Source organism: Odocoileus virginianus, chromosome 34 (genome assembly GCF_023699985.2).
Source record: "Odocoileus virginianus isolate 20LAN1187 ecotype Illinois chromosome 34, Ovbor_1.2, whole genome shotgun sequence".
In the NCBI taxonomy this organism is placed as follows: Eukaryota; Metazoa; Chordata; class Mammalia; order Artiodactyla; family Cervidae; genus Odocoileus; species Odocoileus virginianus.
The window spans coordinates 2,536,808-2,561,693 of NC_069707.1; the positions used below are offsets into that span (position 1 = coordinate 2,536,808).

General features: G+C 53.6%; 1 protein-coding gene across 6 annotated transcripts in view; it reads left to right on the top strand.

Annotated features, from left to right (window-relative positions):
• RPS6KA2 (ribosomal protein S6 kinase A2) overlaps window positions 1-24,886 on the top strand; it is a 332,908-nt gene that overhangs the window by 251,574 nt on the left and 56,448 nt on the right. For all 6 annotated transcript variants that reach the window (XM_020885936.2, XM_070461614.1, XM_070461615.1 and 3 more), the window contains 4 exons: window positions 13,105-13,185; window positions 15,649-15,728; window positions 20,861-20,967; window positions 23,660-23,697. In XM_020885936.2, coding sequence (XP_020741595.1) covers window positions 13,105-13,185; window positions 15,649-15,728; window positions 20,861-20,967; window positions 23,660-23,697 — 306 coding nt within the window. The remainder of the gene's footprint in view (window positions 1-13,104; window positions 13,186-15,648; window positions 15,729-20,860; window positions 20,968-23,659; window positions 23,698-24,886) is intronic.

The following is a 24,886-nucleotide window of genomic DNA, read 5'->3' on the forward strand; positions in this document are numbered from 1 at the left end:
AGATACAACTGAGCAACTTCACTGGTTCACTGGTTCACCTTCAGGGCACTTCCTGTCTAGCTGCTAAATAAGATATATTTTTGAATCACATATAGCCAATAAGACAGGACAGTAAATGCATAGATAAAATTATATATATATATATATATATATATATATATATATATATATATATATATGAATAACAGGCAAATTTGGCCTTGGAGTACAGAATGAAGCAGGGCAAAGGCTAATAGAGTTTTGCCAAGAGAACGCCCTGGTCATAGCAAACACCCTCTTCCAACAACATAAGAGAAGACTACACATGGACATCATCAGATGGCCAACACCAAAATCAGACTGATTATATTCCTTGCAGCCAGAGATGGAGAAGCTCTATACAGTCAGCAAAAACAAGACCAGGAGCTGACTGTGGGTCAGATCATGAACTCCTTATTGCCAAATTCAGACCGAAATTGAAGGAAGTGGGGAAAACCACTAGACTATTCAGGTATGACCTAAATCAAATCCCTTCTGATTTTACAGTGAAAGTGAGAAATAGATTTAAGAGACTAAATCTGATAGACAGGGTGCCTGAAGAACTATGGACGGAGGTTTGTGACATTGTACAGGAGACAGGAAGCAAGACCATCCCCAAGAAAAAGAAATGCAAAAAAGCAAAATGATTGTCTGAGGAGGCCTTACAAATAGCTGAGAGAAGAAGAGAAGCGAAAGGCAAAGGAGAAAAGGAAAGATATTCCCATTTGAATGCAGAGTTCCAAAGAATAGCAAGGAGAGATAAGAAAGGCTTCCTCAGTGATCAATGCAAAGAAATAGAGGAAAACAATAGAATGGGGAAGACTAGAGATCTCTTCAAGAAAATTAGAGATACCAAGGGAACATTTCATGCAAAGATGGGCTCAATAAAGGACAGAAATGGTATGGACCTAACAGAAGCAGAAGATATTAAGAAGAGGTGGCAAGAATACACAGAAGAACTGTACAGAAAAGATCTTCACGACCCAGATAATCACGATGGTGTGATCATTCACCTAGAGCCAGACATCCTGGAATGTGAAGTCAAGTGGGCCTTAGAAAGCATCACTATGAACAAAGCTAGTGGAGGTGATGGAATTCCAGTTGAGCTATTTCAACTCCTAAAAGATGATGCTGTGAAAATGCTGCACTCAATATGCCAGCAAATTTGGAAAACTCAGCAGTGGCCACAGGACTGGAAAAGGTCAGTTTTTATTCCAATCCCAAAGAAAGGCAATGCCAAAGAATGTTCAAACTACTGCACAATTGCACTCATCTCACACGCTAGTAAAGTAATGCTGAAAATTCTCCAAGCCAGGCTTCAGCAATACGCGAACCATGAACTTCTGATGTTCAAGCTGGTTTTAGAAAAGGCAGAGGAACCAGAGATCAAATTGCCAACATTCGCTGGATCATCAAAAAAGCAAGAGAGTTCCAGAAAAACATCTATTTCTGCTTCATTGACTATGCCAAAGCCTTCGACTGTGTGGATCACAGTAAACTGTGGAAAATTCTGAAGGAGATGGGAATACCAGGTCACCTGACCTGCCTCTTGAGAAACCTGTATACAGATCAGGAAGCAACAGTTAGAACTAGACATGGAACAACAGACTGGTTCCAAATAGGAAAAAGAGCACATCAAGGCTATATATTGTCACCCTGCTTATTTAACTTATATGCAGAGTACATCATGAGAAATGCTGGGCTGGAAGAAGCACAAGCTGGAATCCTGACTGCCGGGAGAAATATCAATAACCTCAGATATGCAGATGACACCACCCTTATGGCAGAAAGTGAAGAGGAACTAAAAAGCTTCTTGATGAAAATGAAAGAGGAGAGTGAAAAAGTTGGCTTAAAGCTCAACATTCAGAAAACTAAGATCATGGCATCTGGTTCCATCACTTCATGGGAAATAGATGGGGAAACAGTGGCTGACCTTACCTTCTGGGGCTCCAAAATCACTGCAGATGGTAATTACAGCCATGAAATTAAAAGACGCTTGCTCTTTGGAAGGAAAGTTATGACCAACCTAGACAGCATATTAAAAAGCAGAGACATTACTTTGCCAACAAAGATCCGTCTAGTCAAGGCTATAGTTTTTCCAGCGGTCACGTGTGGATGTGAGAGTTGGACCATAAAGAAAGCTGAGCGCCGAAGACTTGATGCTTTTGAACTGTGGTGTTGGAGACAACTCTTGCAAGTCCCTTAGACTACAAGGAGATCCAACCAGTCCATCCTAAAGGAGACCAGTCCTGGGTGTTCATTGGAAGGACTGATGCTGAAGCTGAAACTCCAGTACTTTGGCTACCTGGTGCAAAAAGCTGACTCATTTGAAAAGACCCTGATGCTGGGAAAGATGGAGGGCAGGAGGAGAAGGGGATGACAGAGGATGAGATGGTTGGATGGCGTTGCCGATTCAATGGACATGAGTTTGAGTGGACTCCTGAAGTTGGTGATGGACAAGGAGGCCTGGCATGCTGCGGTTCATGGGGTCGCAAATAGTCAGTCACGACCAAGTGACTGAAATGAAGTGAACTGAACTGAGGCCTAAACGTCTTAGGTAGAAAGGAAGAAAAGAATTTTTTTCTAAATTCTTCATTCAAGAAGGATTTAGAAGATGAGTGAGACTTAAGATATTAAAAAGTATTTCTATAGAAAACAGGAATCAGGGTGACATTGTCAGCATGGCCCATGAAGAAAATATGGAAACTGCACACTTTGGCCAGACTGAAGCCTGCATCAGAATCACCTGTGCATATTTGAGGAACGTTGTTAAAAGTAATTCCTAGTCCCCACTTCTGACCTGCTAGATCATAATCTCTTAGGGGCAGAGCCTAGAATTTGACTTTTCTAACAAACTGTACCAATAGTTCTTTTCTACACAGAAGTTTTTGGGGTCTGTGATGTAGGCATTCGAGTTTATTTTAGACCCTGGAGTTTTTAATTCAGCCACATAATTTAAGCCATGCTACTTATAGTGAACATTTTTTTTATTGTAGCTGTAATAACATTTCTAAAACTGTTTGTCAGTTGAACTTGGCCAAGGTCTCCATAATAATATAACTTTAAAGAATCATTTGTTGTTAATAAAAGAAGTATAGAAAATAAAGCAGCTCTTGACTTTCTATCCCTCAGGTTATAAATAAAATAATCTCATCACTAAACAGTAGTTTCATAGAAATAGAAAGTCAAATTAGACATTTGTTAATTCCGGATCATCAGAATGTCTAGAAAATGAACAGCTTCCCTGGCACTTCCTCAAAAGTTAACAGAGTTAGCATGTGACTCAACTATTCCAATCCTTTGTATATAACCAAGAAAAATGAAAGCATAGGTCTACACAAAAACTTGTACATGAGTGTTCACAGCAGCATCAGTCAATTCACAGTAGCCCAAAAGTGGACAAATGCCCAATATCCATCCACTGGTGGATAAATAAAGCTTGGCATGTCCATACAGTGGAGTATTATTTGGCAATCCAAAGAAATGAAATACCGATGCATCGTATGGCCTGGATGAACCTTGAAAACAAAGTTCTGGGTAAAAAGAAGCCAGTCACAACAACATTGCTCATGTTGCAGGATTCTATTTAGATGAATATCCCGCAGAAGCGAATCCACAGGGACAGAAAGTAGCTGAATCGTTGCTGGGGCTGGGAGGTTAGGGAGATAGGGATGACTGACTGGCCGTGGGTTTCTTTTAGGAGTGATGAAAATGTGTTATGATTGACTGTGGTGATGGCTGCACAGCTCGAGTATTCTGAAAACCACTGAGTTGCATGCTGTAGCTGGGAGGATTGGGGGGTGTATGTTTCCCAGTAAAGCTGCTATTTTTAGAAATGAACAGCTGCTGCATGACATGGCCATTTGCGAAAACCCACACTTTCATCCTCAACGCATAGAGGTTCACTCTCTCAGACACAGAGCGGGCAGCTCCCTGTGGCTGGAGATGCAGGCAGGTCGAAGCAGGCGCCGTGTTAGGTCATCCTCTGGCCGAGTGTTCCTGGAGGTCCCCTGCCGTCTCCCCGCCGTTCGCAGACCCCATTAACCTCAGCAGCAGGCACCCAGCACCTTGCATTGCTCTCGCCATCTCAGCTGATAACTGTTCCTTCCTCCCATCACATCGTTCCTCCTGCCCCCAAGGAAGACGAAAAGGAAGCTGTGTGTCCACCCCGCTGGTCCTTGTTCAGCCCATCCGTCCATCTCAGCCTGGACCCCTTAGCTCCTGTGCAAACACTCATCTCTGTGGTTTTAGCCTCCTGGGTACGCGTGTCTCTACATTTGTTTATAATCCCATCCAGTGTCCTTGAGAAAGTGCTCCTGATACAAGGTTACACGGATTAGGCCAGATATGAAACTGTGTTACAGAACAATTGAGATGTTGCTATTAATGAAAGCATGAGTGTCTCCATGAGTACAGGTAGATGCCTGTGTGCTTACAAATACTGAATATATGTCACACTTATAGGAAATGAGCCAAAACAAAAACAGCCGTAGCAGCATTGGGAGCGTTTGTTTTCATCTCTATATTCTGTATTCCAACTTTTCAACAAACATTTGACTTTGTATAACATGAAGGGGTTTTTTTTTGCATAATATTCCAGAACAATATGCTTGACTATGTGAAATCCCTCTTACATTGTGAGAATGGGTCATATAAGCGTAAAGCCAGAAAAACGTCCCACTTTCTTGTGCTCCTTTCAAAGCCAGCTTCCAAACTAAACATTAATTTTATGTCATCTATTTTGACTTTTCATAATGATACGTCACTAAAGAACAGATTTTTTTTTCCCCAGAAATGCAATCAGAACTTGTTTTCCTAAGAGAAAATATAGAAGTTTTACAAAACAGTCCTTTGTGTGAGCTGGTGATTAGACCCATCAAAGGGGGACCAGGTACGTCCTAAAAGGAGCCGGATCCTCTGAGCAACCGAGGGGGCTTCTGCCCTTCCGAGAATTTCCTTTCCCCTCACGTGTAGAGGAAGAGGGCTTTGAGATTTGTTTTGGCTCCAACACCTCTGCATCCGTCAGCCTGAGAGTTTCAAATATTCACATGCCGTTCTCCACCCTCAAAGCATCCCCGGTTTGCAGGCTCGTTAGTGAATCAGAACGTGTTGGAAAAGCAACGTGGGTGACAGAGGCGCCCGGCGGGGGCGCAGACGGCCACCCCCGGAAAATGCACCTGAAGAGTGAAGTTATTTTGAGAGGGGGAGAATGGGAGGAGGGCGGGAAACTCGTGGAAGTGATTGTAAACCTCCCGATTGCTTCTCAGGCACGCGGTGACCATCCGTGTGCAGAGGGTGCGTCGTCGTCGTTTGGATTCCAAGTAACCTGACAAGCAGAGAATAGTCTCTGACGGCTCTCTTTCATCTTTAAATGAGTTTGGAGGTGTCAGGCGCCTGCCCCCTCTTTCTGTAACGAGGCAGCACGCCATTTCTGAGGAAAATGTCAACTGCTGAAGCAGCTGACGGGTGACAAGCCTGCGGGAGCGCCGCCTCGGCCCGTCCGCGCCCCCAGCCCCCGCAGGCCCCCGCGAGCGGATGGTGCTGCGCGCCCCCCGGCTGTGAAGGGGCCTTTCAGAGTGTTCAGCGTCTCTAACTGACAGCGCGTCTGTGTCTGTGACTCAACGCTGGCTTACTGCAGGTGACAGCTCCAAATAACGAATCCCAAAGGGCGACACCTTACCTTGTGTTGTAGGGGAATTTGGTTGAAAAGACCGCGTGCTCCCAAGCCTGAGCCCAGAATGAAGCGGGACAGATCTCCGTCCCCTGTGTAGTGACCAGGCAGTGGGGACTGTCACCCACCTTAACAAGGTGATTTCCAGCCGGGGCTGCAGGCTGGAGTGCCCTGCTGGACTCTTACAGAGCTCTGGGGTCATGTCAGGTCCGGATGTGGTCTGGGCATGAGAATACAGGGGTCCCCTGTGCCCCGCCAGCGAGGGGACCCCTGTGCGGTGACTGGGAGCACAAGCGCTGGACCCTGGGGTTCCGTCTGCCTGTGCCACCTTGGGTAGCCTCTCCTGGCCACCGCTGGCTCCTGTATAACAGAGATGATGGCAGTGATAGCGCCTCCCTTACAATGCTGCTGATGTGAGGGTTGAACTCATCCACACACGTGAACTGCAGCCAGCACAGGGTTAAGTGTCCCTCCCTTCGTTTCTGGGCCTCTTCTCCTTGGAGACTGGCTTTGGAGGTGTGCTGGACTCTTCTTGTCTAGGTTTGCTTTAGGTCTGATGGAGGGCAGGAAGGAAGAGGAACGTTGAGCCTTCATCACCATCTGGTTAGAAAGACGTACATCTGGGTCCAGTCCTGGCTCCTCCAGCTCTGCGAAGAGCCTGTGATGCTGCTGGTCACCGCCAGGCACGTTAGTTAGTTACCAAGGATGCCCAGCACCTGCTGGGACCACAAGCACCCACCCCGGGATGGCTCCTCCTGTAGAATTCTCATTTTAGTGACAACTGATGAGTTTGAGTCAACTCCGGGAGCTGGCGATGGACAGGGAGGCCTGGTGTGCTGCAGTCCATGGGGTCGCAAAGAGTCGGACTCGACTGAGCGACTGAACTGAACTGAACTGAAACATCTCTCCATAATGCGGAGACAGCTTTTATTATGCAGTATGTTTTTGCAGTGGTAGTCTTCCGACAGGACTTCACCTGTGTTCTCACCCCTAACTTTTCAGCTATTTTCTCTATAAGTCAACTTTCTAAGCCCAAAGGAGATACACATTCCATACTTTGATGGAAATGGCTTGTGACCTGTTGGTTCTAAAGGAAAAAGTATCCTGGCAAAATCTCGATGTTTAGCAAGTAACTGATAGACCATTCTGGGCACCTCGTGTGTGTTTCCTGGCGGCTGCGGGTGGGTTCCAGCAACAACTGGGCCGGGAGAGAACAGGGCAGGTCCCAGCGGCGCCTTCTGAGCCTCCTGGGTGTCTGTCGGACCACAGGGCTGTCCCCCCTCTATCCTTTCATTAAGGAGAGCTCTGACTGCACCCCTTGAGCGTCAGCAGGTACGGGACAGAATTGCACGGATCCCACTGACACTGACTACATCTCGAAACATTCTCCATCAGAGCTAGCCTGCTCGGCTGCAAGCCTCAGAATGTGTTTTGAGCACCATTCTCTCTCCTTTTCTCTTACACTAAGATGCTTTGTTTTAAAAACTCTGCCTTAGAAACTGAGCTTGAGTCAGTGCCTGAGTCTGAACAGATGTTATTTTCCTGCTAATTCCTTTCTGTCATTTCATTCACATTCGGATGGTTGCCCGGTCCTCCAGGGGGAGGGGGTGGGAGTAGGCAAGATTCCAAGCGCGTGTGTTCTGTGCCCTTACTGGCAATGTTAGCTGCATTTTATGATGAGGAAATCAAGGTGCAAGGCAGTGAAGCCACACACTCAGAACCACGTGATTCGGAGCTAGTGGGATCTGGGTTCCACGTTCATCCCCTCCCAGGTGAGAGGCACCTGGGACCAGCCTTGCCCCTCATCCACAGGGCATCGTTTTACCATCAGGAAGCCTCACCCTGCTGTCCCTGGGGTGTTCACTGTCCAGGGGAGCTATTTTCCCAACGGGTGATCTAAGACAAAAAGTACGGAGCCAGCATCACCCTTAGGTTACAGTGCTTCAGCTTGGGACTATGCGCCTTGATGTCCTTTATATGTGCCTTTCTACCAGAACTGTATTTCTTAACATTGTAGATAAAAAGTAGGAAATAAGTTTTTCCATTTGCTTGCGTCTTTAATGACTGTAAATGTGAAAGCATAATGAACTGAAGACTTAACGCTCAGAGTCTCTGGCAAAGAAATTAGTTAAGTAACCGTGACAGTCTTGGTTCCACAGTTTAGGTTGGTGTAGAGAAGTGAAAAGGCAAATCTTGAGGAGTAGTGCCTGATATGATCGTCAACGTGGCTGACACTTTCATTTTCACCGTTTCGGGTTTTCTCCCTTTTTTCTCTGGTGTGATGGGCAGCACGAAGGTTTGGTCACCAAATGTTCAGCAGCACAGCTTCCCCTGGGAAGCCCTCTGTGCTGTGAACTTGACCTTTGAAGGCTAAAAATTCCTACGTGACGATGAGCTTTTATTCTGCATTCTGGGTCTGCTCAGGGTAGAGTTTCAGATCTGCCAGGATTTTGAGGACAGAGCCGGGAGGTGGTCAGTGTGGTCACTCCGCCGGGTGGAGGCCGAGTTCATCGCCAGCCAGGGGTCCGGCTCCAGCTAAGAAGCTCGGGCCTCCCTGTGACGTGGGAGACGCGGGTTCCAGTGCCGTGTGCTCCCCGGGGGCCGCTGTAGGCTCACGCCTCCCCCCACTATCCAGGCCTTCCTAAGGTCGCCTCCTACTGGGTCGTTTGTCATCTTCACCAGGACTGAAGAGACCACACTTGTTTTTATCTCAACCTTCCTTTTCTTTTGAAATACAGTGTCTGTATAACAGAATACAATGTGGCATAATGATATGATACGACAGGATATATAATGTAGCGTAAAAACAGTGTAATTAACGGATGTTGGTTACAAAAGCAGCCATGGAAACCACATCCTCCACGGGGGTGGTTTGAAGTATGAAAGATGCTCATTTATCTCCAGTGTCTACTGGTTGTGGCGTGTATGTGCGTGTGTTCAGTGATGTCTGATTCTGCGACCCCGTGGACTGTAGCCCGCCAGGCCCCTCTGTCCATGGGATTCTCCAGGCAAGAACACTGGAGTGGGTGGCCGTTTCCTCCTCCAGGGGATCTTCCTGACCCAGGGACTGAACCCGCATCTCCTGCATTGGCAGGCAGATTCTTTATCATTAGAGCCAGCTGGGAAGCCCCCTACGATTTATTAGTGAATCTCAAAATAGCCTAGAACATGAGGGGTTTTTGCATCTACAGTGTCAAGCCCTCCTTGATTCCAGACTCACGTGTGGAATAGCAGAGAGTAGGCATCTCCGGGAGGCGCTGGCCTGGCTCCAGGTGCTGAGCTGGTCTGGATCCACCAGCAGGAGATGGTTGGGGGACATTTCGCCTCGGGCTGTGTGAGTGTTTCTTCGTTTCTGTGACCCGCGGACCTGGTAACAGTGGAAGCATGAGGGAAGCATCTCTCTGATCTCCTTTCTTTTCTCCTGCATCTCAGCCTCAGGGCTGAAGACCCCCTGGAACCCTCAGCGTCCAGAGGCAGCATCAGAAACGAGGCCCTGCTGTCACGTCGGTTTCTTCCCCAGTGGAGGGACCGCTCTGCGCTGCCCGTCACGTGGCCGAGGCGCCGTTCCAGGCCTTCCACTCCATCCCTGGTGGCCCGAGTGACAGGCCCCCACCCGAGCGGGTGGGCTGTGGGCCCTGCAGGGCAAAGCCGGCAGGTGCAGCCCCAGGTCCCCCATCGCCTTCGGAGGGCCCGCCTCACGCCCGCGGTCTCACGTCTGAAGGGCCCTCCATGGCACAGCTGTCCTTCCCCGCGGCGTCAGCGCGGCCCCGACGCCCCCTCATAGGCCGCCTGCAGTGACCGAGTCCTGCCGTGGGCGCGCCCCGCCTTTCCCTGGTCCTGCTGCCCAGGACCCGGTGTATTGTGTTTGGCCAGTTGATGCCCTGGGGCCAGTCTCTGTTCGTGAAAGCAGGGTCCCCAGACGTGCATGTTCATTGGCGCTGTGTTAAGTTCACTGTTGGGGCTGGCGTCTGGGGTTCCCCCCTGTTTCTTTAAACATAGTAAGAGTATTATGTTTAGTATGATGTATTTAGGCTCCTGGCCCTTTTGCCGTTTGTTTCAGATAATCTCCAAGTTTTTTGTTAGCCTTTTAATTTTTTATGACCTTTTTGATGGGAAATTTGTTTTGTCACTGAGTCTATCTCTCTTTCCTATGTTACTTCTTTCATTGCTTTATCTAAAAAAAATCCCCACCCAAACCTCAGATAAGTATTCAATTCATCTTTGTTATCATTTTCATGACTTTTTAAAACACTCACCTCTCTAATAGACCTGGGATTTATTGTGTAAAATGTAGAGAGGGAATATATATTTATTTTTCCACTTTCACTGGATAGCCCCTTGGAAATCTGAATATAAAGTGTCTTTTTCTGACTTTGTCAGCAGTCATACGATGACCCTTGTTTTCCATTACGAACACCATCATCAGCTGTGTGACTAAGCAGTGCTCCTCATTCCAGAGAGATCTGAGCTCAGTGATAATAGCATCAACCCTATTTAGAGAATGTTTCGATTTTCCTAACCGGAGTCTCGCAGTGAGCTTTGCAAGGTGATGGCAGGAAGGGTGTAGGAACACAGCGTCCCCTCTCCTTGGCCGCTTGCTTCGCTGAATCGCGTCATGGGTGGGAGGGGGGGCTTCTCCCGGAAGAGGACTTCCTGGGGGGTGGCGGACAGCCATCTCCCGTGGCCCGTCCCCAGTCTGCCCTGCTCCCCGAGGTCAAGGACACGGCCCAGGAGCCTGAGTGCCTATGACGAGGCTCCCCTCGAGGAGCTGCCCCGAGAGGCGTCCTGCCTGCCCTGGTCGGGGAGCGGGCAGCCCTGGGCCCCCGGCACTGATGCAACCCCCAGTCCTTCTGTGCATCTCATCCAGGGTCTCCTGCTCAGCCTGGGAGGGTGTTTGGAGGGGCAGCGTCCTGATCCCACTGCTTACGGGCCCCTTCAGGGTGTCCAGCCATCATCCTCTGCGTCATTTACTGAAGGAAGGGATCTCAGGGTCTGTTTCCTCTCCCGAAACCCTTTCTTTGGCCTCGGGGGCCCGTAACCCGGGGCAGGCAGGGAATGGAGCGACTCCTTGTACCGTCTCCCTGGGGACTGTCTTGCGTGTCCCGTCTTTGTTGGTTCTCCTGAGCGAGGCAGTGCTGGGGTCAGAGCTACTAGGGATCCAGTTAGACACACACACACATTCTTTTTTACATTCTTTCCCACTATGGTTTATCTCGGGACATTGAATGAAGCTCCCTGTGCGCTACAGTAGGACCTGGTTGTGTATCCATCCTGGATGTAGCGGTTTGTCTGCGTCTTCTAACCCCAAGCGCCCAGTCCATCCCACCCCACCGCACCCCCCACCCCTTGGCAACCATACTTTCGTAAAAATAAATAAGTAAGAGAGAACTACCGAGTGCTGAATGAGCCTGGGCTGGAGGTCCATCCTGGTGGAGCCGTACAGATTCTGCCACAGAGCGTCCTCTCTGGGGCGGATGGAGTCCTGAACGAGCAGAATCCTATGCTGTCTGTCCTTTTGCGTCTGGCCTGCTTTGCTTAGCGTAGTGTTTCTAAGGGTTATTCCTGCCATAGTGCGTGTCAGAATGTTTATCTTTCAGGGCTGAGTAATATTCCCCCGCATGGCCAAGCCCCCTTTTGTTTATTCAGCCATCCCTCGGTAGACACCTGGGTGGCCTCCACCCGTTTCGCTCTTGTGACTAACGCTGCGGTGAATGTGGGTGTACGCGATCTGTTGGAATCCCTGCTGCAGTTCTTCGGGGAATGGGCTCGCTGGGTCATACGGTATTTCTGCGGTTAACTTTGTGAGGAGCTGCCAGGCGGTTTTCCACAGTGACTGCACCATTTTACCTTCCTGCCAGCTCCTCCACGTCCTCACCGATGCTTGTCAGTTTCCATTTTTGTGGGTTTTCCCCTGTTACAGCCGTCCTTTAGGAAGGACTTAAATAACGGGCTTGCCCGGTGGCTCAGACGGTAAAGAATCTGCCTGCGATGCCAGAGATCAGGTGTAAGTGTGTGTCAAAGGCCAAGAACGAATGACTGAAATGCTTCATCCTGAGGGTGATATTCATCGTACCTGTCACACTTAGGAACTCTCGAGGGGAGTTTCTGCCTTCACACATGCGGGGCCATAGGAGGTCACCTGGACACTGCCCTGGGTGTACCAGTTTGCTCGTGGGAATCTTGGCGTTGTTCTTACTCGCAAGCAGTGACTGTGTTTGTTTTTAATTTATTTTTTGCCTCAAAACTTATTCCATCTGTGTTCCCAGATGGCTGAACTTTGGACAGTGTCAGTACTGAAAAGAATATTACTGTAATTTGTTACAACAGACTCATTTTTTAAAAATCCATAATCCATAGTTATCCTCAGGAAGAATGAGAGGAGGGATGTTCCTCTTGATGTCTAGTCCCATCAGAGATGAGAAAATGGGCATTTCGTGACCCTACATGACCCAAGCAAGGATCATACACAAGCTAACCGGTGAAGAATTGTAAGGGAACCCACAGATCATCCGGTACCAAAATGTCATCCCTCAGGCTATTTATTACTTACAGAGCGACTTGTGCATCTTTACAATGGGAGGCTGATGACTCCCCACCTCGACACAGTGGCATTCAGCATCACTGCGCAAGGGTAGCCCAGCACCCCTGCCCCGTCTACTGCACCTTGAGGCCTGCAGCATCGCCCAGGAGCTGTTTTTGCCAAATATGTTTGGCCTCGACCTTAAAAAGCCTCCAGACCTAACCTTGGTTCATGAGAAATATAGGAGTTAGAGCAACCAGTAAAGCAACAATCAGACACACCTGGAGACAATCCAAGAAAACTGGACTTAAGCAAACAAGCCCACAGAAAGCGCAGGAAAAAAGATGTGGGGCCATTTTATCCTAGAAGCAAAAGCAATAAGGAAATGCACCCATCGAGGTGACGTGTGAACCCTGACCGAACCCTGTGTTGGAAAATAACAGCTGTGGGTGACCTGGAGGCAGGGCTGGAACGTGGATGGGGTATTGGATGATGTTGTGTATTCAGGGTTAGTTTCCTTAGGGGGACAGGCATGTTCGGGTTAGGTGAGAGAATGTCCTGTTCTCAGGAGATGCTGAGCATGTTATAAATGCACCTGGGGTGGAAGGTCATGGCGTCGATGGTTTTTTATCAGACTTTTGGCTAAAATGTGTGTATGTGTGAGGAAGAGAGGGTGAGAGAAAATGTATTCAAATGTGAGCAGTTGTTGAATCCAGGTGGAGGCTTCAGGAGTGGCCATTCAGCCTGCTCTGTAAACTTCTGTATCTGTTTAAGAAGTTTGTGACCAAAAAAAAAAAAAAAATATGGGAAGTTATCTATATCTAAAGTTTTGTGTTTAGATTCTCCAGAGCCTGACTCCTGCCTTTGAAAGTCTTCGTTTTTTTCTGTCTTGCAGTTCGGGACCGAGTCAGGTCAAAGATGGAGAGAGACATCCTGGCAGAAGTGAATCACCCTTTCATTGTAAAGCTTCATTATGGTATGTGTGTGTGTGCGCTCAGTCGTGTCCGGCTCTTTGCGACCCCATGGGCTGTAGCCCACCAGGCTCCTCTGTCCATGGGAGTCTCTAGGCAAGAGTACTGGAGTGGGTTGCTATTTCCTTCTCCAGGGGATCTTCCCAACCCAGGGGCTGAACCTCATTGCCTACATCACAGGCGGGTTCTTTATCACTGTGCCACCTGGGAATCCCTTCATTATGGAGTAAAATAAACAGGTAAATAACCTACTTTTGAGAGGACCCGGAGCAACCCTCCCCTAAATCAGGGGAAACTGAAGCAGAGTCAAAGGGCCTCCTGGTCTCAGCGTCCAGCCGTGCCTGGTGGGAAGGGAGGCTGTCTCCCCCAGTTCCTAAATCTCAGATTCTTCTCTGGGGCAGGAAGATGCCCTGTTTTCCTCTCCAAGACCTAATCTGAGGGAGTGAGGGGTTACCTTTAATTAAATTATTATCATGGACAGTGTTTTTAAAAAAAGTCCCAACTTGGGGTGAATCTATGACATTTTTGTGTTGTTTCAGAATAAAATGCTTATGACCCACTAGTTTCTTTAAACCAGAATGGTAACATCTCCTGCCTTTTAAGTAATGACAAGTATGTTAAACATGTGAGTCCTCAAAGCTTATTCCCAGGTAGGTTGTCATTTCCATTTCTCAGAAGGGAAAGCTGCGACTCAAACGAAATAATTCTGACTCTTGAGGCCACACATCTGTGATGCCCCCCGAGGCTTTTTTGTTTGCTTTCTGCCGTCCTGTCTTCTCAGAGAAGCTGTAAGTGAGATCTTCAAATTACCAATAAGAGATGGTGACTCCAGTATCGTGGCAGACGGCATTAAAGCTTACAGCGCTAATTGAGTGATTGCTGTGGGTGAAGCCTCGCACAGAACAGGGACAAACCCTTGCCTCGTGGGCACAGAGGCTCGGGGCAGGCGGCGCGGTGAGAGAGCGCCCGTGACTTTTACCCAAATCGGGAGTGAAGGCGTGAACACGCCGAGAGGCGGAGGGCACAGCTCTCTGCTTGAGAAGTGCCGTTTCTAAGAACACGGTTTAGAGAGGCTTGTTGGGGAAATAATAAGAGCCAGCGTGGACGCGAGCCTGCTGCTGCCGGGGGTGGCCGGGTCCCTGGGGCCGCGGCAGGCACCCGCCGACCCCAGCAGGGATGGGAGGCTGGCCGCCCCCCGCCCCCTCCCCAGCACACAGCCGCCTCTGCTGTGCTGGTCTGCGGTGTTCGACCCGATCCAGGTGTGGTTTCAGCCGGTTTCCGGGGTTTTTCTGAAGAAGTTAGGAGCTGGGCTCTTACAGAGATTTTCTAGGCATCCTCTGCGTTTCCTCTGTGATTGAGCAGAAGGCGCCTGTCCTCCACCTGCTGGTCAAGCCCTCAGACAGAGCTTTCATCCACGTGGGAGTCCCCATACCTCTGACGAAAGGATGTGTAGTTAGAGGCTTTACGTTTCTAAGTGAAGTGGAATGAAAGTGGCTCAGTTGTGTCCAACTTTTTGCAACCCCGTGGACTATACAGTCCATGTAATTCTCCAGGCGAGAATATGGAGTGGGTAGCCTTTCCCTTCTCCAGGGGATCTTCCCAACGCAGGGATGGAACCCAGGTCTCCTGCATTATAGGCGGATTCTTTACCGGCTGAGCCACAAGGGAAGCCCTTCATTTATAAAAGCCCACCGTTATAAGCTTCTGGCCTTGACGTTCAGAAAATGAAGTTTCCAAGTGTGTGGAGCTGTCAGCGCCCCCTCCGGCCAGACCCCCTGTGTGACACAGACCCCTGTGACTGTGCTGACTTTGCTGACTTTGGACGGACCGTCCGGTGGCCGCGGGCGTTACTTTCTCTTGACCCTCACGCGCCCGCAGCCCCCTCCAACCGAGGCATGCGCTTGCTGGTGGTGGGCGGGGGCAGAACCGTGGACTGCACGCCCATACCCGTGGCCCTCGGGGCCCAAACCAAGGACACGCGCCCTGTGGCCCCCAGGTACAGCAGCGAGGCTGTCCCAGCCCCAGTGCGGCCCTGAGAGGAGGAACGGGTGGTGGGCGTCCTTGAGCCCTGAGCTGCACCGAAGCCGGTCCATAGAAGGGCAGGGTGGTCCCGGATGGTCCAGTCGCCCTGCCCCGCCCCAGGCAGCTCACAGCAAAGCCGACCCTCCGACGAGACCCAGTTGGTCCCGTGTTCGCAGAGGTCACCTCTGTGAGAGGTGATCCCCCGTGAGAGGGATCAGGCTGTTAATGAGACATGCAGGCAGCGCTCCTTGCCATGGACCCCCTCTCTCTGAGCGCTGCCCCCCACGCTGTCTCCGCCCCGCTCCAGGCCTGCGTCTGAAATGACTACATGGTACTGTCTGAGCCAAAGGCAGGCAGACTCCCAGCGCTCAGCTCTGGCCCCAGGGGAGTGACAGCCACCCCAGGCACTGCGACCCCAAAACGCTCTCACCTCTCTCTGTCCGCAGCCTTCCAGACGGAGGGGAAACTCTACCTGATTCTGGACTTCTTGCGCGGAGGGGACCTCTTCACCCGGCTCTCCAAAGAGGTACATGGTGTGGGGCGGGGGGCTGTGGGTGACTGCCTGGAGTCTGCGGAACACAGAGGGATCGGAGGAGGGGGCTGTGTGAGTGTGTGTGTGTGTGTCTACATGCATGCACATGTATGTGTGCTGGGTGGCGTGTGTGTGAGTGTGCAATATACATGTGCACGTGTGATGGTGTGGGGTGTGTGATGTGTGTATAGCTGTGTTACTTGTTTTAAAGAAGTCTTGCAAGTCACATGGAGAAGAAATCTGTTGTCCCCGAAGAAAGTGTTCATCGCTCAGTCGTGTCTGACTCTTGGCGACCCCATGACTGTAGGCCGCCAGGCTCCCCTGTCCATGGATTTCCCAGGCCAGAATACTGGAGTGGGTGGCCATGCCCCTCTCCAGGGATCTTCCTGACCCAGGGATCGAACCCAGGCCTCCCACGTTGTAGGCGGATTCTTCACCGTCTGAGCCACCAATGAAGGGTCTTCAGAAAAGAGACTCTTCCCATGACCCCCGTGGAACTCTCGATACGTCCTTGTGTAGATCAGATGGAAACTTTGTCTATGTTACGTGGGGAAGACTATTTCAGAGCATCTCAGTTTCCACCGTGGGAAGATGCTGTTAACACAAGGACCACACTTCTGGGAGGCGCGTCCGGTTAAGGCTGCAGACGGGAGACCTGCACCCCCAACCCCTGCACAGCCTTAGGGCTTATCCTTGATGCCCAACACCTGACGGGAACTTCCCAGAAAGTCTCACGGCTCAGCGTGGAAGTGCTCTGGCCCCTGCTTCGTGGGATGGAAAACCCAGGCTCCTGCTCCAGGCAGGGGTGACTGGGCTTTTTGTCCTGACAATTCCGTGCGGTCTCCGTCACACAGAGAAGAGGGCGACAGCATTGGTCACGATGCACTAGCAGGTTTGCGACCCTCTGATGCAGCCTCCCCCCGGCCGCGGGGCTCCCACTGGGCCTAACAGAGGGTTCAGCTGCACGCTCCCTTTCCTCACAGCCCACGGGCACAGAGAGAGCCGTCCACCCCGCCTGACACTCTGAAGTGAGCAGTTGATCGCGGTGGAGCAGGGTGGGGTCCCCGAGACCTCAGGCTGCCCCGTCCCTCCATCTCCCACGGGACCCCCAGGTCACAGCACAACTGATGTATCGGGCTCTTTGTGATATCGATTGAAAGCGTGGCTGAAGAATCAGGTCCAAGTTCTCCAAAAGCCCTCTGGGTCCCTTAACCCGCCTCCCAGCCAAGCTCGGTTCCCAAAGAGGCGGGATCACTGAGGTTGGCGTTTCTCGCCTGACGCCTCTTGATTTGCTCCTTCCCCCTTGTCTACAAAAAGCCAGGCCACGTCCAATGTGACACACCCTGTTGTTCGGCTTCTGGACCAAAAAGGCAACAACGATTAGCAAAAAACCCTATCATGGCTCCCAGTGGGAACACGTAAGTTTCCTGTAAGACCCTTTATTTCAGAGTGGAAGTGAAGTTGTCCAGCGTGGGCTCAACAGGGTCTCTGAGTTCATGGACACACAGGAGATGAGTGTCACCCTAACCCCAACCCTACGTGAAAAAGTATTTTCTCTCCATTGTTTTCCCCAAGTCCACTGGACAGCATCCTTGTGAGTGTCGGTCTCAGCGCTGACTCCTTCAAGAACTCACCCCCGTGGGTGTTTCATTCCCGTAGAGAAACTCTTTGTCATTTGAACTTGGAGGCCGTCCTGAGCTGAGTCCTAAGAACAGCCGAGAAGGGGAAACAGCACCTGTGAGCCTGGACTGCAGGCACGCCCGTGTGGTCATGTCCAGAAGTGGGGACGATCGGGCGTAGGGAACCCCGACAGCCAGCAGCATCTGATGACAGAGAAACCCCGAGTGTGTTGGCCAATTTAAAGAAAGACCCAGCCAGGGAAGGAGGTGCCGGTCGAGCGTGGAGACCAAACAAGCGATTCCAGAGGCCGGAGGGGCGGCGAGGGTTGGCGGGACCCTGATGCTTCTGTCCAGGACTTGGGGCGCATGTCCCGGCCCCACTGGGAGGCGTCCCCTTTGTGAAGGGGCCGAGCTCCACCTGCACCAGCCTGATGTCGTCATGTTTGTTTCCCCGAACGACCCATATCCTGGCCCCAGCTTCCCAGGCAGCCTTCTGATGGTGCACTGATTTTCAGAGGGAGTTCAGTCATGACATGGATTTCTGGTCTCTGTGACACTGACTTCTCATGGTGTAGCTAGAGACGCACTTTATGGGAGCATCCGGCTTGCTGGTGAGGTAGCTGCAGAATTGCGTGCTGGTTCTCACAGCCACCAGGGACAGGGAGACCGTGCGAGGCAATGACCTTGAGGTCTGCTGGGTGCCGTGGCCTCGAGCGTGTTTTAGCTGAGCCAGGATCCCTCTCCCACCAGCCTCCCCGAGAGAGGCACCTGCCGACACATGAGGGGGTCGTGTTGGTGGACTTGTCTGCTTCGGAGAGACAGCGGCTCCTCGTCCGTAACCCAAGGGGGAATGATGTGAGGTCTGAAGGAGGAGAAATGAGATTCAAGACGTGGTCTCAGGAAATCTTTCAGGCCTGTTTACGTCAACCTTCACAGCATGGTTTAGCTGGTTGTATTATAATAAAATGGTATATCCCAGGCAGAGAAGATGCTTGAGAGTCCCTTGGACTGCAAGGAGATCCAACCAGTCCATCCTAAAGGAAATCAGCCCTGAATATTCATTGGAAGGACTGATGCTGAAGCTGAAGCCCCAGTACTTTGGCCACCTGATGTGAAGAGCTGACTCACTGGAAAAGACCCTGATGCTGGGAGGGATTGGGGGCAGGAGGAGAAGGGGACGACAGAGGATGAGATGGCTGGATGGCATCACCAACTCCATAGACATGAGTTTGAGTAAGCTCCGGGAGTTGGTGATGGACAGGGAGGCCTGGCGAGCTGCAGTCCATGGGGCCGCAGAGTCAGACACGACTGAGCAACTGAACTGAACATCCCAGGCACTTGTATTGAAACATAAACCCAGAAACACACTCCCAAGCCAGGTGGTTTGAGGAGCAAGAGAAACTGGAGGAGGGGACCCAGCCCGGTGTTCCCCCTACAAGTCGAGTCACTTTGTGAGAAGAGCCCCTGGATTCACTGGTCCTGAAACTGTGAAGAGAACTCACGCTTCTGCTGTAGGGGCTGGAAGAGCCTGGTCACTGCCATGGTCTCAGAGCGGAGCTGGGCTCAGGGCTCGGGGATCAGGGCTCGGGGCTCAGGTCTTAGTGCTCGGGGCTCAGGGCTCAGGACTCGGGTCTCAGTGCTCGGGGCTCAGGTCTCAGTGCTCAGGGCTCAGGGCTCAGGACTCGGGTCTCAGTGCTCAGGGCTCAGGTCTCAGTGCTCGGGGCTCGGGTCTCAGTGCTCGGGTCTCAGTGCTCAGGGCTCAGGTCTCAGTGCTCGGGGCTCAGGGCTCAGTGCTCGGGTCTCAGTGCTCAGGGCTCAGGTCTCAGTGCTCGGGGCTCAGGCCTCAGTGCTCAGGGCTCAGGTCTCAGTGCTCGGGGCTCAGGCCTCAGGCTCGGGTCTCAGTGCTCGGGGCTCAGGTCTCAGTACTCGAGGCCCAGGGCTCAGGACTCGGGTCTCAGTGCTCAGGGCTCGGGTCTCAGTGCTCGGGGCTCAGGGCTCAGGACTCGGGTCTCAGTGCTCGGGGCTCGGGTCTCAGTGCTCAGGGCTCGGGTCTCAGTGCTCGGGGCTCAGGTCTCAGTGCTCGGGGCTCAGGGCTCAGGACTCGGGTCTCAGTGCTCAGGGCTCAGGTCTCAGTGCTCGGGGCTCAGGGTTCAGGACTCGGGTCTCAGTGCTCGGGGCTCAGGTCTCAGTACTCGAGGCCCAGGGCTCAGGACTCGGGTCTCAGTGCTCAGGGCTCGGGTCTCAGTGCTCGGGGCTCAGGGCTCAGGACTCGGGTCTCAGTGCTCGGGGCTCGGGTCTCAGTGCTCAGGGCTCGGGTCTCAGTGCTCGGGGCTCAGGTCTCAGTGCTCGGGGCTCAGGGTCTCAGGGCTCAGGGTCTCAGTGCTCGGGGCTCAGGTCTCAGTGCTCGGGGCTCAGGGCTCAGGGCTCAGGTCTCAGTGCTCGGGGCTCAGGGCTCAGGGCTCAGGTCTCAGTGCTCGGGGCTCAGGTCTCAGTGCTCAGGGCTCGGGTCTCAGTGCTCGGGGCTCAGGGCTCAGGACTTGGGTCTCAGTGCTCAGGGCTCAGGTCTCAGTGCTCGGGTCTCAGTGCTCAGGGCTCAGGTCTCAGTGCTCGGGGCTCAGGGCTCAGGGCTCAGGTCTCAGTGCTCGGGGCTCGGGTCTCAGTGCTCAGGGCTCAGGTCTCAGTGCTCGGGGCTCAGGTCTCAGTGCTCAGGGCTCAGGGCTCAGGTCTCAGTGCTCGGGGCTCAGGGCTCAGTGCTCGGGTCTCAGTGCTCAGGGCTCAGGTCTCAGTGCTCGGGGCTCAGGGCTCAGGTCTCAGTGCTCGGGGCTCAGGGCTCAGGGCTCAGGTCTCAGTGCTCAGGGCTCAGGTCTCAGTGCTCGGGTCTCAGTGCTCAGGGCTCAGTGCTCAGGTCTCAGTGCTCAGGACTCAGGGTCTCAGGTGCTCAGGGCTCAGGTCTCAGTGCTCAGGGCTCAGGCTCAGGTCTCAGGGCTCAGGTCTCAGTGCTCAGGGCTCAGGCTCAGGTCTCAGTGCTCGGGGCTCAGGGCTCAGGTCTCAGTGCTCAGGGCTCAGTGCTCAGGACTCGGGTCTCAGTGCTCAGGACTCAGTGCTCAGGACTCGGGTCTCAGTGCTCGGGGCTCAGGTCTCAGTGCTCGGGACTCAGTGCTCAGGACTCGGGTCTCAGTGCTCGGGACTCAGTGCTCAGGACTCGGGTCTCAGTGCTCGGGGCTCAGTGCTCAGGACTCGGGTCTCAGTGCTCGGGGCTCAGGTCTCAGGGCTCAGGGCTCAGGTCTCAGGGCTCAGGTCTCAGTGCTCGGGACTCAGTGCTCGGGACTCGGTGCTCAGGTCTCTGGGCTCAGGGCTCAGGGCTCGGGGCTCAGGTCTCAGTGCTTGAGGCTCAGGGCTCAGGACTCGGGTCTCAGTGCTCAGGGCTCAGGGCGGGCCTCAGGGGACTGTGTCCTGCTCTCTACACCCGGCAGACCAAGCAGGCTGAGTCTCCTCTGTCTCCTGCAGGTGATGTTCACGGAGGAGGACGTCAAGTTCTACCTGGCGGAGCTGGCCTTGGCCTTGGACCACCTGCATGGCCTGGGCATCATCTACAGAGACCTGAAGCCAGAGAAGTGAGCAGCCCCCCGCCCTCCCCCACCCCCCGTGCTGCCCCAGAGACCTCACCCTGTCCCTGTTCCGCTGTGAGCACACGTCAGGTGGGAGGCTGGGGACGTCCCGGTGCCGCCCCCACACGCAGCGATTCCAGCTGCCCGCCCCCGGAAAGGGGCAGACGCAGGCGTGGCTTGTGCTGAGACGTGTGCGATGGCCCCGCCCCCTCCCCCTGACCCTCCGAACAGCCCCCGCCCAGGAGACAGGCGGGCCGGGCCTCACCCCTGTGGTTCAGGGGAGGCTGGGCAGGTAGGAGGTGACCCTCCACTCCTCCAGCCACACCTGCTGTCCCCCTTCTTAGGTGGGGCCCGTCCTGCAGTGGGCACGTCCCCCCCACACCCCCTCCTCCGGGTTGGCCTCCGGCCCACCTCCACCTCCAGGCTCTGGAAGCCCTTGAGCTGCCTCAGCGGGCCCGTTTCTAGGTGACGAGTCAGATGAGCTGTTCCAGGGCTTTCTAAAAGACAGTGGGCCAGGTTCCCAGCCCAGATCCCAAATAGATTCCTGTATCTTTGGCAACGATCATCTGTAATGTTGTTTCTAGGATATTTTGCTAATCCAGTCTAAATTTTGTCAAAGTCCCCCCGAATAGTAATGTTCTTATTTCAGGCATTTTCCTGCTATTTTCTGTGCAGAGCTGGCACAGTCTAGGAGGGACCCACTTGAAAAGGAGGGGTCTACAGGGTGCTTGCTGTTTTAAGTTCAGTGGTCCCTGCTGCGGAGTTGGTGATTTTTCAACCCTCTGAAGTGGTTAATAACAACCCCCCAACCCACCCCTATCTCCTCGTAGACTGAGGTCCACACCTGCCGCTGGATGAGGTGGGGCCTGGTGGGACCCCAAAGCGTGGGGCTCAAGGCAACCCAGGCCCCGAGGGCACAGGAAGTGAATCTCCCCGCCTTCTTCTCCGTCTCTTACTCCTTCCCCTGCCGTGGCCTGAGGAAAACACACACCCTGCTCTGAGACGCAGCCGTCGCTGACGGAAGCACCTGGGTTTGCCCAGAGACCAGGAACGTTGTGTATGTCTCTGATGCAAAGTGCGTTTGCTTGAGACCCACACCCGGCATCAGCCTGACTGCCCACTGGGCAGAGCATCTCTGGCCGCACGTGTAAATGATGAATGTGTAAATGACCGTGAAAGGCCCTCTCCTGAGCGTCCCCACGCCCTGCAAATGCCGCCTTCAGATCGCGGGCACTGGGCCACTGTCACCCTGCTCTGAGCCCTGGGCCCCCAGGAGGGCAGCGCCCCGAGTCTCCCTCTCGGTAAGGGTCAGAGAGATCCGGACAGTTAGACGTGGTAATATGTCACTGCAGACTGAAGAGCAAGGGTTTTGTTGTCAACGAGAATTAGTAGGGAGTTAATCTTGAAAGTTGCTCCCTTCTGGGGCAAAGGTTAGGTGTAACTGAGAAGCAAAGATGAGAACATTTGCTTCTTTCATTATAAATTGTCATCTCAGTTACATGCTGTAAATTTTTCCTGCCCTTTTCCATAAAATAGTGGGCATTACTTTTAATCCCATGGCTGATTATTTTTTAATTGTGATTAGGTGAATATAACATAAAATGGGCCATCTTGACCACCTTCAATGGCACAGTTTAATCATGTCAAGAGCACTGACACGGTTGTACATCACCACCCTCCATCCCCAAACTCTCCATCCTGCAAAACGGACACTCTGTCCCCGTGGAAACACTATGTCCCACCCCCAGCCCCCAGCACCCTCCCCCCGCTCTCCGTCTCTGCGGACCTGACCGCGCTGGGTCCCCACGCAAGTGGGATCACACAGGAGTCGTCCGGCTGTGACCGACACTTCCCTCAGCCCCGTGTCCTCCTGGTGACCGTCCATTTGCTGACCTATGTCCCAGCTTCCTCCCTGGCCCAAATGTGCTTAAGGTGCCACCTCTTAGTCCTCACAGTCCTCATCCTGGCCTCTTTGGAGCTGGGCTGGCACCTCCTAGGCGCTGGGGGAGCAGGGTTTAGTTACAGTGAAGAGCGAGGCGGACAGACCGGAAGCCCCCGGGGAGCCGTGGGCTGCAGCCTGGAGCAGGGCCTCGAGGGGCGCTGGCCTGCCTCCAGCCCCTCTGTGCCCCCCGTGGGAGCGAGCCCGGCCCCTTGGCAGAGAGCCGGGGGCGGCGGGGGGGGGCTCCCGGTGGGGCTCGCAGGTGGCCCGTGCTGGTGACAAGGGCCGGGGCCGGGGGCCAGCCTGTGGTCTCACAGACTCCCCTGGCCCTCGGGGTTGGTCCTGAGAGCCGGGACAGGGCTCCCAGAGAGATCCGGGGAGAGGGAGCGGGCTCGGCCGGCCAGCGCCCGCCTGGGACGGGAGCTCCCTGAGGGGCTCAGGCGCTCCTGGCCCCTCTCAGCCCTGTTCTCACAGGGCAGGCAGTCCTGGGGGCGGGGGGCCCAACCGTCCCCCTGGGTTCGAGAAGGTCTCAGACCTGCCATCCCCCGTGAAGGGCACAGGGCTGCCCCCTGCCTCCATACCCCGAGGGCCTGTGTGAGCCTGACCCAGCGGAAACTGCTGACCAGAGAAGCAGCGGCCGGGGGGCCAGCAGGCACCCCCCCACCCCCGACATGGAGACCGCTCCCCGGGGCCTGGGGGGGTCCCCTGGGGCCTGTGCATCTCATCTCAAAACATCTGTTTTCCTCCCCTTTCTTCCAGCATCCTCCTGGACGAAGAGGGGCATATTAAGATCACAGGTGTGTAAGTCTCCCCCGCCCCTGCCGTTGACTTCATCCCGGCCCTGGTACACGGGGCACCAGCCCAGAGCCCAGGCCCTCTGTCACCAGTGCGTGCACACGCATCCCCGTGGCCGCGGCTCCTTCTGTGTGTGCCTGTCTTACTAGGGAAGTCACAGCTCCCAGCCAGCCCTCCTTCCTTCTCTCCTTCTGACCGCAGACCCTTCTAGCACCTTTCCTGCTGACCCTCAGTGTCACTGGATGTTTTGTTCCAGAATCTCATCTCAGCATGTCTGCAAGGGCGTCACCCCGCTGAAACCTCAGACCCCTCCTGCCGCCACTCGGTTCGGTGGGACCGAGTACCCGCCTCGTTCCCTTACCCCCGCAGTACTGGCTTCCTCTTGCTGAGTCGCATTCCCAGCCTTACAAGAGCACCAGCTCATCGTCTTAGAGCTCTGGTGGCCGGGAGCCCAAACCCGTCCCACTGGGCTGAGGTCAGAAGGGCCGGGCTCCCTTGTGGAGGCTCCGGGAGGACGGTCTGATCACCCCTCCAGCTGCCCACTTCCCTTGGCATGCTGCCCATTCCCTCCTTTGGAGCCAGTGGTCAGCTCCCCTCTCTTTCTGACCCTGGCCGTGTCTCCCTGTCCAGAGGAGGACCTTGAGCTTCATCCTGGAGCCCCAGGTGAGTGTCTGTCTCAGGACACACACCTGGTCACTCCTGCAGGGAGGGCCCGGTCAGGTGACCCGTCCACAGGTTCCAGGGTTGGGGCGTGGATGTCTGTGGGGGCTGCTCCGCTGGCCCCCCACTGACCACGTCCTGGCCTGGCCTCCACGCACACCCACTGCCTGCGTCTGCCAGCCGGCCGCTCACGAGTGCTCCCCCTCACCTCCGGAGGCGGCTGTCCCTGCTCGGGGGCCAGCGCTGCACCCCAGTTGCCGTCAGAGCCTCCTCGTGCGTGCTCCGGGGCCCCAGGCGCTGTGGCCTCCCTGCCGTCTCTTCTCTCCTCTGGGCTGGCTCACCCCACTCCTGATGGCCCCCCACCCCAGCACAGAGCACAGAGTAATGACAGTAGCTTCTCTTTAATGTCAAGCAGACTTTTTAAGTTTCTCCTGAACTATGCGTGAGAACACAGCACTAATATGACACACCCTTCAGAGGCACCCTCGAGGCAGGGGGTCACAGGTTGGGGGGCGCCTGCAGTGTCCACTG